We start from the raw sequence: 12,316 nt of genomic DNA, 5'->3' as shown, positions 1-12,316 counted from the left end.
GGGAGGCAACTGACCATCAGAGCCAAATGATTCATTGTGGAACATCAAGATGGTTCATCCGACGCCATGACGTAAAGACTTCAGGGTTAGTCACCTTTTCTGCTTTATCAGATGGCATACTTAACAGTCTAAATAACTCTTTGAAACTCTTCACAGCAGCCTCTCAGAGTGAAGTGACCTTGGTTGCTGCTTGTTCACTGAAACACAACAGGTGGCCATCGTCCTCTGTCCGCTGCAGCAGAGACAGGTGCTTCCGACTGCGGGCCAACAGATCACTATTGACTCTGGACAATGGAGGAAAAACACAGGAACAAGAAGGTCTAAGTCATGCATGGCCACTTCCTGAGGAGCCCAAGTCTATGCCGAGCACACAAACACATAAAACCCACCCACTCTATGAGTATAAAAAGTCAATATTTCAATGCAAGCACAAACACACTCATTCAAACTGTCTGTGTTTCTGTTTTGTTATAGGGAAACAGAGGCGTCAGAGGACAATAGGTCTTTGACCCAAATCTGAGGCTGACATAGGCAAACAGGAGGTGATTCCCAGTGCATTGAGGGGTATTCCTGACTACAGCTTAAGGACAGGAAAAAGAATAAAGTGGAGCGGGGAGGAGGGACCATCCTTTGCCCCCCCCCCCCCCAAAAAAAAACATCCACCTACAAACAATTACCACACAAAGGTCAAAAAACGGAGACCAACGTGTTTTGTTCCTGGGAGAAGAGGAAGATAATGAAAGGCTGATCGTTTGCTCTTACTGACATTTTTTTTTCTAGATCCTTGCTTGTGTTGTACTTACTCTCTGATGTACGTCGCTTTGGATAAAAGTGTCTGCTAAGTGAATTGTAGAATTGTAGAAAAGGCTGAATTGAAAAACAATATCCTAAAAATACATTTTCTTCCCAGAGAAAAACATTTCTTTTTTCCTCCACTGCACTCCCTCAGTCGTTTTCTCAACTTTCACTGTCTGCTCAACCTTACAAAACTGCCAAACTCTCTCGCCTTCCTGTAACATGTGGCTCAAAGCGTGACAGCTCTGATATGCTTCAAGTTGAATCTGAAAGTAACAATACTTTGGAATCTCCTCTTGGACATCTTACTGTCTGATCAGCAGTGGAATCCGAACAATGTGTTTTGTTTCGTTTCTGACTGAACTACTGCCACGTAATTAAACCTGTCTTGTAGCGATTATCTGCATAGCTATAGAATGACTTACAGTCATAATAATGCGTCACAAAAGAATATTGCAACACCTTTCATAAGAAAGCATGACTTGAACAAGAAAGCATCTATACTTAATCGTTTCATTTCTGCAGGGAACGCATATTTTTTCATTTAGAAGTACCTCAAAATAAACCCAAATGAAGTCCAAAATCTCAGGTATATCCTTAAAAAAAAAAAAGGAATCCCACCTCCCCAAAATGAATCATTAACCTCAGGGGAGCGACTCATTTCCTCCAGTTTGGTGCTACCTCAGTGAGCCTTATCTCATGCTATCAGTCACTGTGTTGAAGAAGGTGCCAGTGATAATGACGGTCAGATCAGGCTTGATTGATTAAATACGGAGGAGGAAGGAAGGGAGGGGAGGATGATGAGCAGAAAGAAAGAAGAGTGAAGGGTTGACCCCTCTCCCCCCTCTGTCACACAGATAAGAGCGGTGATGGAGATCCCCAGTGGACTCAGAGATAACCTCTAACTAAACTTTAAGTTACAATCAACCACTGCTCTAATTTCTCTGCAGAACTAAGTTCTTTAGAGGGGGAAGGAACAGTGTTGAGTTTGAACTATTGCTCTAATTTCAAGATGTTTTAGAGCTTAATTCTCATATAAGTAAAACCCACATTGTTCCTTTAAATTGTTGAGTTCACAGCTTCATTATACAACAACATTGCAGTGGGGCGCAACTTTCCCTTTGAGTTTCTTTTCTTTTCTGAAGGTAGAAGTATTAAAAATGGCATAATCAACCATTCAATAGGTAAGAGCCTCAAAGCATTGTAACAAATATATGTTTTAAGGATTGATGTTGGATCATGCATCACATTTTATTCATGATTTATTTCCCACAGCGTTGTAGCATAAGCTAATTTGGAATTTTGGATTTTGAAAATTTCAAAAAAAAAATCAGAGAATCGAAAATGACCAAGTACTTTAAATTTTCTGTTGTATCTTTCATCACACTGATTTACACAAGTCTAAATGGGCCATGTGCAACAAATAGACAAGAGGCTGCACAAAACTGACAAATACAACCATGAATGCAAGCATCAAGGACACAAAAATTATTATAATTATTATAATTATAATTAAGTTTAAATAATTATACATTTTAAAAGTGCCTTTAGAATGCTCTACCTCCATTTTTGGCTGAAATTAACTGCAGTAACTATCATATATACGGCATGTAAACTGCGGCAATACCATGTATAAAATATGAATTAATTTCCCATTTATTCATTTGTATTTCACTGTACATTAAATCTCAGGCAAAAAAAAAAACTAAATGCACTCCACTTTGAGTGTCATTGCATGGCCTTGCGGAACAGTCTTTACATTTCACTGCACATCTGTATGAGCATGACAAATAAAAATCTTGAGTCTTGAACAAAAAGTCTAATTTGCCCCATTAAAACATAAATGTCAATTAATCATCTTAAATTATTATCAATTAAATTAAAACTTTATCACAGGCCTTTTGTTTCTTCTTTTATCATAGCCAGTGTACACTTGAGTTTGATATTTTTTAAAACATCTGTGAGTTCTGTTTTCCATCGACAGAGGGCGCTCTAACATCTGTGCCGCTCACTTCGCAGACAGCCGGGCCCCCTCTCTTTCAGGTGCTCATTGACTGTGTGTAAGCAGATGCATCTCTCAGCGCTCTAAGTTGATGTTTTTCAGGATCCAGAGAGCCATTGCAAAACCACTACTCCACTCTCTGAGGCAACTTATTTTGATACGTGACTCCCGAACACTGACGTCCAAAATGTCTTTCCAGTATCCACAGGCTTACCGCGACGACGCAGTTGTGAGTAAATCTGGCTAGCTGAGTAGCCTAGCATGCTAACAAGCCGGGATGCTTAATCATCATGCTTTTTCATTCATTGGCATGGGCGTCTGCTTTGTTAGCATGCTAGTTAGCTTAGCTGGGTTTGACAACCAAGACTGGCTTTGTTGACATAATGCAGAGAGGCTTGCCGTTCATAGTTTGCAGCACTTCAGTTTTTACATCATTTTTTTTATTTTTTTGTTAAATGTATTTAACACACATGGAGGTGCAAGCTTGTTTGCTTAACCCTGTTTTTTTTGTTGCCACACCTAGTTGATAATTTAACAGATTTTATTTGTGCTTCACCTTTCTCAGGTGGATGATTATCATGGAGCCAAAGTGCCAGATCCATACAGCTGGCTGGAAGACCCCGACAGCGAGAAGACTCAGGTACATCTGTGAGGGGGATCCCATGTGTTGTTCTGCATTTACTAGTTTAAATTGTGCAGAATTACCACACGCACGATTAACATTATTTTTGTTTTTTTCAAATGGATAAAATATTAATTGTTTTAAGCAAACATCTGTAAATGGTTGGTGTAATGCATTAGGATTTTGCACTCATTTATCACTAACCTTACATTTTACAGAAAACATTGACATGCACATTAGTATCGTGGTAATGATCAGCTTTCCCTGTGACATTGAATCTTCATTGAACATCCTCTCCTGCTATGAGATTTCTGCACAAGCCACATTCCTTGTTTTGGGAAACCTGGCTGGAAAAGTCTTTTAAAAACAGGATTGGGGGGGGTCATGGTCATTATGCACCTTTAGAACTTATCATTTAGTATCTAGTATTTAGCCTACTTGCACATAGCTCTGTATATATATATATTTATTTGTCGTTTACTGCACATAGTTCTGTTTACATCTGTTAGTCCGATCACTGTCCTCTCATATCGACTCTTTTTATATTTTGTATTTTAAGTTTAAGAAATAATGTTTTTCAACTCTATATTGATGTTTGTCATCAACCTGGTTCAGCTTTAGAATGTAAAAATTGTTAAATCTTGAGTCTTTTGTTTCAGTTGTATTTAAACTGACACTTTATATTTAAGTTAAAATGTTTCGTACTTGCACTGTTGTTAATTTACTGCTCTGTGTGCTTTTGAATTGCAGTCTTCAAAGCCTGGGTTCGTATCTGACCTGTGGCTCTATGCCTCATGTCACTACCCTCTCTCTCCCTCTCCTTGATTTCCGACTCTATCCAGAAAGAAAGGAATAAAAAGCCCCAAAATAAATGAATTAAAAAAAAAAACGATGGTGTGGCATGCTGACACTGTGTCTCGGTTTCTGAACAGTCTGTTAGTACAGAACATGAAAATAAGTTCTCCAGTGGTTTGTCACGTGGGTACTGCCACTATCGTATGCACACGGATATGAATAACCAGGTTTCTCTTGTTCCCATGGAAACATCTCATCCCCAACCAGATCTGAACCTTGATGCTAATGAGCTTATTAACACTTTCACTGATGCAATTTAGGGCCTCTTCCCAAAAGCCTGTTTCTATGAGTCAAACCTGGAACCCTGTGATAGTTTAAACGCTCAGGTTTAAATCAGCAATCGTATTCAGATAAAGTAGTACATCAGAATCATGGACTGGACCGAAACACATTTTGATGCATTGATGTTTAAAACCTCTGTGTGTTGATATTATGTTGTTTGTTTTTTTTTCCCCCACCAGGCATTTGTTAGTGCTCAGAACCAGCTGACGGTGCCGTTTTTAGAGCGCTGTGAGGTGCGAGACTTGTTTAAGGAGCGCATGACTGAGCTGTATGACTACCCCAAGTATAGCTGTCCCTTTAAGAGAGGAAGCAGGTGAGGACTGACACGATCATGTTTAAACTTCAGTTACATGTGTGTGTGTGTGAGGTTAGATTAAGAAAGGAAAGGAATGTCTAAAAACATCGATTGACATAGTAGATGTTTTTTTCACAGCTTGATTAATATTCTGAACACGATTTCACACTTTCTCACCTCATTTTCAGGTACTTTCACTTCTACAACACAGGCCTCCAAAACCAGAGTGTGATGTACGTGCAGGAGAACTTGGACGCGGAGCCCGCCGTCTTTTTGGATCCGAACACATTTTCAGACGATGGAACGGTCGCACTGCGAGGTATCACAAAGACGGCTAGAATGGTTTGAATTGTTACCAACTTTGATTTGAATCTGTGACGACTCCTTAGCTTGGTATTAATGACATCCACCCTTGCAGATTCATAAATAACTTAAATTACTGACTTTATTTATGTCTCGTTTCTCTGACTGCTTAAAGGCTATGCGTTCTCTGAGGACGGGGAGTACCTGGCGTACGGCACCAGCGCGAGCGGTTCAGACTGGGTGGAGATGCGCTTCCTGCGGGTGGAGGACGCCACACCTTTAGAGGACCGCCTGGAGCGAGTCAAGTTCAGCTGCATGTCCTGGACTCACGATGGGAAGGGACTGTTCTACAACTCGTATCCTAACCAGGAGGGAAAGAGTGACGGTGAGGTCAAGACTGTGAGGTTGCATTTAGACATGCTGCAATCCTAAACTTCATTTGGCTGCTTCGGTTATCGCTCTATAGCTAAATATATCTGTGACAAAAGATAGAAATAGAGTTCAGTTTTTCTTTTTTCCACCACTAGATGGCAGTAATCAAAATAATTATTTTTTTTGTTTTCCCAGGCACTGAGACATCCACTAACCTGCACCAGAAGCTTTACTTCCACGTGTTGGGAACTCCTCAGTCTGATGACGTGCTGTGCGCAGAATTCCCCGACCATCCGAAATGGATGAGTGGAGCCGAGGTATTTTATATTTGTTTGATATTTTCTACAAATTAGAAAACAAATGCATTTAGAGACCGCATGTGCTCGTTGATATTCTGCGGGTGCTTAGAGATGTCCTGTATTCTGCAGGTATCAGATGATGGACGCTATGTGCTGCTGTCTATCAGGGAAGGTTGTGATCCCGTCAACAGACTGTGGTACTGTGACCTTCAGACCACTCCTCAGGGTATTACAGGTGTGTTACACCTGTCACAAATATTCTATTGATTCATGTGTTGTAATTCTTTGTTCTTAATCAACATATTTTGATCTCTTATGTTGTAAATCTTTGTAGACTTAGTTTAGGGGAGCTCAGTTCTTCTTGCAGGTTCATTAAACGATAATGAGATATTCCACAATTTCCCAGTTTGGGATCAATAAAGTAAATCTATCTATCCATCTATATATATGATCTTTTATATCAGTTTTAAGTCTTTGTATGTTCTGTAATTGCACACTCTCGGCGCTGTCATCTTTACCTTCATTCCCTCCCTGTGTGTTTAGGTCTGTTGCCATGGGTGAAGCTCATCGACAACTTTGACGCTGAATACGAGTACGTGACCAACGAGGGCACAGTGTTCACATTTAAGACCAACCTCGACGCCCCACGTTACCGCCTCATCAACATCGACTTTGCCTCTCCAGCTCAGAGCAACTGGAAGGAACTCATCCCTCAACACGACAAGGACGTGATCGGTGAGCTTCTGCAACACTTCTTCAGCATCTACTATCAAGGAAATGGAATTCAAAATTTCAACCTCCTTCCTCTCATTTCTCCCCCCATTGCAGTTTTTGCCACCTGTACGTACTCCAGCTACCTGTTTGTGTGTTTCCTCCACGATGTAAAGAATGTGTTGAAAATGTACGGCCTGAGCTCGGGGGAGGAGCTGAAGACCTTCCCTCTGGATGTCGGCTCCGTGGTGGGTTTCACAGGACGGAAGAGGGACTCTGAGATCTTCTACTATTTCACCTCCTTCCTCTCCCCAGGTATGACTCTTTTAAAACATTCTATAATTCCATACAGTTCTAGGATTTATTTAGCAGACGCTTTTATCCAAAGTGACAAAGACATGACGTTCAGACTGCATAATAACTAAGAAATGTACAAAGATGCAGCCTGAAAGAAAACTGCAATAACAATTAATACTTAGTGAAAAAAATCTGGGTTTAAATTGCTCTATATCAGTGGTTCTCAACTGGTGGGTCGGGACCCAAAAGGGGGTCCCAGAGCTGTTTTCAGTGGGTTGCGATGGTGCGCTCAGAAAAAAAATCATGTGAAAAAGTCCTTGAAGTGCTTTTTAAACATGTATGTTTTTTTCCATTTCTTTGCTCTGTAACATGATTTGTACCGTCTGAGATCCAAATTGCACCATTTGTGTGTGATTTTCACAATTCTTGAGAGAAGGAATTGGTAGTGGGTCCTGCTGAAAGACCAGTTTAGAACCACTGCTCTATATAACAGTAGTTATATCTCCCACTGTAAATGAAGTGGGTATGCACTACAGGAGAAATATTTCCCAACGTATCGTCAAAGATATTCAGAATAAAAGAGATGACAGTTTTTCATTTCTCCTGCCTTCAGCCATCATTTACCACTGTGACCTGACTAAGGAGCCGCTGCAGCCCCACATCTTCAGAGAGGTCACGGTCAAAGGTTTCAGCCCGTCTGACTACCAGACCACCCAGGTAATCAAAACGACGTTCTTGTTATTCATTTAGTCCATCAACACAAATTCTAGAGAAATTAGATTCTCCTTGTTTTTATTTCCTTTTCTAATGCAGAATCTTTTCGTAGCTGCGGAACAGTTTTCTTTTAGAAACATTTATGGAGAAGTCTTGACATTATAAAACTTATTTATGTCCAGTAGACAAGTCAGCTCCGTATGTGTTGGTCTTACTGGTGGGCGAAAAATGTCACAACACTCAATTTTTTTCATGTTAGTAATCACGATTTTATCCCATTTTTTTGCTTTGGGGAGCAAATGGGGAGGGGGAGACACGTCTGTATAGGAGCATTTACTTCAGCATGATAGAATGAACACTGTGGCCCGGTTCTTCGTTATCTTTGCTGTGGCAGATCGTCAGCACGTTCTAATCCTTCACGATCTAAGATCATTATATCACACACCGCTATCTGGTCTGGAGAAAAAAAAAAAACATCTTCTATTAAAGCTTCTCAAGGCCTTTTTAAATTGATGAAAGGCCAATTTCTCTACTTTTTAAAGCAATTTTCAATGTGACATTTAATTTATGATGTAAAGACACTTGAGCTTCTTGAAGCACAGTGTCTCATCAGTTAGCTTTGTGATTATTTTCCCGCTGAAGACGGGGACCTCAGGAGTCACAGTGAAGGTTCAAGATTAGCTTCATTGTCATACAATACCAAAGCACACTGAAACCTCACTAACCCCTGAGAAACCACTGTTGAAGATAGTTTGTATATTTCAACCATATTCACTGCCTCCGCCTGTGTCTAAGATTCCAGTTTGTTTCCTGACTCTTCCTCTCCTGACTCTTATCAGTCCTTATTGTGTCCCTACAATTCTACAATTCACTTAGCAGACGCTTTTATCCAAAGCGACGTACATCAGAGAGTAAGAGCAACACAAGCAAGGATCTAGAAAAAAAGGAAACAGTGTCATTAAGTGCAAACGATCAGCTTTGGGTCCGATTGGACGCACGGGTGCTGACAGGCGTTGCGCAGAGGCGAAGCACAACCATTGCACAACATCTCTAATGACGTGTCTTTCTCTGTGTCTCTGCCAGATCTTCTATCCCTCCAAGGACGGCACTCAGATCCCCATGTTTATCGTTCACAAGAAGGGAATCAAGTTGGACGGCTCCCATCCCGGTTTTCTTTACGGCTACGGCGGGTTCAACATCTCCATCACGCCGAGCTACAGCGTCTCCCGGCTCATCTTTGTCCGACATCTCGGGGGAGTCCTGGCCGTTGCCAACATCCGAGGAGGAGGAGAGTACGGAGAGACCTGGCACAAAGGTGAGGGTGTTGTGCGACGCGCGTTTTCTAAAGATTAGTGTATCACGGCAACTAGATCGGAAAGCATTTTGTTCCCGGATTCATGTGGTGTTGTCGTTTTTCAAAGAGAAATGAAACTGTGTAAATGAGTAATGTCTTTAAGGGTGCTGATGTGTTTTTGACTTGCCTCTCTTTGAACACTACTGTAGCATTTAGCAGCTGCTGTAAATTTCTCATTCTCGATATTAAACAGCCGATAACATTCTGTATATTTGTCCCTTTTAGCTGGCATGTTGGCCAACAAGCAGAACTGCTTCACAGACTTCCAGTGTGCAGCTGAATATCTCGTCAAGGAGGGATACACTTCTCCCTCCAAGCTGACTATAAACGGAGGCTCCAACGGTGGCCTGCTTGTAGGTATGTATGCTGCCGGTGTAAGAACAGTATCAGTTGTTTTTACATCAAACGTATCACTCATTCTCTAGCCTTTTGTCAACAGACCCTGAAGCCATGAAATGAACAGTGAGGCACCATAATTTGCACATTAAGCGTGAAGGGGATTAGAGATGGTCTGCTGTTTAATGTGAGAGAAATAGCTCGTAAATGCTCAACAGGGTCAAGACTTTGTTGTTCATCAGTCTGTGGAATGCTTTTTACTGTAACTACTGTTTAGTGTAATGAACGACAGATATACTGGCTCACGCCTGCAGGTTTGTAAGAATAGCAGCTGAGAAAAGATGCTGCTCACTTATCAGAAATGTTCTGGGCAGAGCTGCAGTACCCCTATGCAGGGATTGTTTGTGGGGCAACACTGAGTCCCTTCCAAGGATTACTCGTCTCTGGGGAACGTTCCTGTTTTGAAAATGTGTCCAAACACAATAAGGGGTTAATGTCAGTTATGAGTTTTAGCTGCAGAGTTCTGAGCCCCTGGTGTAAGTGTGTGTGTGTGTGTGTGTGTGTGTGTGTGTGTCTCCCCTCCCTTCAGCTGCCTGTGTGAACCAGCGACCCGAGCTGTTCGGCTGTGCTGTGGCTCAGGTCGGCGTCATGGACATGCTCAAATTTCACAAGTTCACCATCGGCCACGCCTGGACCACAGACTTCGGCTGTTCAGAAGACAAAGAGCAGTATGATTGGCTCATCAAGTAAGTGCTCAAAAAAAAGCAGATGATGCATTTGTAATGTGACAAGATGACCTTGAAGGCCTTTGATCCACACAAAGATGTATTCATGACCCCCCCCCGATCCAGGATTATCACCTTGTTTTAAGATGTCATTTGGCCACATCAGAAACAACCAATCCTACCTTTCAGAGTACAACTTCTTTATCTGCACGTTTGAGTGACATTTACAACATCTTTAGTTGTTGTTTTTTATTGAATGTTTAAGCACATCTGGAAAGCACATCTGTTACAGCAAACTCTGACTGATTTCAAAATAAAAGACTATTCTCAACATGCAAACAAACAGTAATTGTAATTAACAACATAAATGAATCAGCTGCTTTGTTTCTGCACTGCAACTGTGAGAATTAGTTTCTCCTGCTGTGTTATTTACTTTAGGTTCTATAAAACTTAGCATTACAAAGCAGAACTTACGGTTTCTTAAAACAACTTTTTTTTTAAACATAAAAGAGACGTTTTACTGATTGACCTTTGCACCCCATCCCAACATTCAGGTTGTTCTCTTCACTTGTGCGATTATCTGAACTCCATTTGTACCATTTGTCTTCTCCTCTTCTCCCAGATACTCCCCGCTCCATAACATCCGCATCCCAGAAGGCAACGGGGTCCAGTACCCCGCAGTGCTCCTGCTCACGGGGGATCACGATGACCGCGTCGTGCCTCTGCACTCCCTCAAGTACATCGCCACCCTGCAGCACATCGTGGGCCGCAGCTCCAAGCAGTCAAACCCTCTGTTCATCCTCGTGGACACAAAGTCAGGCCACGGTGCGGGCAAGCCCACCAGCAAGGTCATCCAGGAGGTGGCCGACACCTACGCCTTTATCGCTCGCTGTCTCAACATCTGCTGGGTCAAATAACCTGAAAACTACAGTTGAAGTGTGTTAAGTGTGTTTTCTTCTTTTGTCATCCATAAGCATCTTTGGGGAAAATGCTCAAAGGGGTCTGTTCACACAGTCTTTATATCTTTACACCGACAGATGTTTGACATTTCATGTAGCTTCTAGATCTTTTTCTTTTGTGTTTATCTTCAGCTCTTTTCACACATGACCTGCACTCCTAAACATTTCACTTCACACTCGACGACTTTGGATCCTTTCAGCCGACTTTTTCATGGAAGCACCCTTGTACAGAGTCGGTGTAAAATCCACACAGGTCAGTGTCAAAACCCAACAGGTTATATTTGAGGCAGGTTGATGATGAAGTTCATGTTGAGCAGAGTTTGGTTTCTCTTCGATCTTGAACGCTCGCCCTCAGCTGCCAGTTTGATGTTTTCTACTCTTGGGTATTTAATATAAAAACATCCTTATACGGTTTAGGAAAGAGCCCCCCCGTCCCCGTCCCCCTCCCCGCATCTCCCGTAGTGTAGGTCATGTGTGAAAGGACAAGTCCTAAAAATATTAGACACTACATTTTCAGGACCTCATATGTGTACGACACTTAATTTAGCCCCTCCCCCTCTCTATTCGAGCCTGTCAGGACGCAGACTCTTCAGGATCTCAGCCAACATATAGCACTCTCTGCTAACATATAGCACTCTCTGCTAACATATAGCACTCTCCTGTTGGCCATTTTTGTATCCCTAAAGAGAAAAAAGTATCACTTGTGTGGTGGATGTCAAAAACAAAAAGTGGGCGTATCTCCACGGTTACATTAATCAGCCAATCAGCTGTTACAGTCAAAAGGTAAAAGTGGCAACCGTTAATGTCAAGATCACTTCCGGGTGTTCTTGGCGCATCAACATACCTTTTTATTTATTTGTGTGCACAGGACGGAGGCGGTCGGATGTTTGTCTTTAGCATGTACAGTTCTGACGGAACAGCGCAGTGCAAAACGATGCTGCTGGAAGTCGACAGTATTGCTGAGTGTGTGCGGAAAGTTGCAAACAAAAAAACAAAAAAAACATTGCATTGTGTGAAAGAGTGTGTGAGTGTGTGTTTAAATGTCAGTCCCCACTTTTCTTTCAGACTGATGATTTCTACCTCTTGACATGTGCTGATTGTTTACCTTTGAAAGGAAACAAAACACAATGCCACAACTACAATAAACAACTTTTTAAACAGTGATGGAGCACACGCGTCCATTCTGTCACATTTATAATAATAACTTTATTTGTATAGCCCTTATAAAACACAAGGTTTTTACAAAGTGCTTTGACACAAGAAGGAGAATGACACAAGTAGCATCGAAACAACCAACAACAACAACAAAACCCCAACAGTAAACGAACCCAGACAACAACCCGACCAACAACGGAACCCAAACATGATCAGCAACACTATAACTCAATAATTCAG

General features: G+C 41.6%; 1 protein-coding gene across 1 annotated transcript; it reads left to right on the top strand.

Moving 5' to 3' along the window:
- Positions 1-2,831: 2,831 nt before the first annotated feature.
- Positions 2,832-12,085, top strand: prep (prolyl endopeptidase). The gene is made up of 14 exons (XM_020641545.3): positions 2,832-3,026; positions 3,363-3,437; positions 4,736-4,869; positions 5,040-5,170; positions 5,330-5,539; positions 5,722-5,843; positions 5,955-6,060; positions 6,369-6,560; positions 6,654-6,851; positions 7,447-7,550; positions 8,631-8,862; positions 9,127-9,258; positions 9,827-9,983; positions 10,585-12,085. Exons 1-14 carry the CDS (start codon positions 2,889-2,891, stop codon positions 10,877-10,879), a joined length of 2,226 nt encoding a protein of 741 aa, XP_020497201.1. The 5' UTR covers positions 2,832-2,888; the 3' UTR covers positions 10,880-12,085.
- Positions 12,086-12,316: the final 231 nt, after the last annotated feature.

Source organism: Labrus bergylta, chromosome 15 (assembly GCF_963930695.1).
Source record: "Labrus bergylta chromosome 15, fLabBer1.1, whole genome shotgun sequence".
NCBI classification, from domain to species: domain Eukaryota; kingdom Metazoa; phylum Chordata; class Actinopteri; order Labriformes; family Labridae; genus Labrus; species Labrus bergylta.
Note: the sequence above shows the minus strand (reverse complement) of the source record. Positions and strands in the feature narration are given on the sequence as shown.

Bases quoted from the DNA above. Each gene is read 5' to 3' on its own strand.
- prep (XM_020641545.3), top strand. From the start codon at position 2,889: ATGTTTTTCAGGATCCAGAGAGCCATTGCAAAACCACTACTCCACTCT. The intron at 5,171-5,329 runs GTATCACAAAGA...GACTGCTTAAAG, and splicing joins TGGAACGGTCGCACTGCGAG to GCTATGCGTTCTCTGAGGAC. The intron at 6,561-6,653 runs GTGAGCTTCTGC...CCCCCATTGCAG, and splicing joins ACACGACAAGGACGTGATCG to TTTTTGCCACCTGTACGTAC.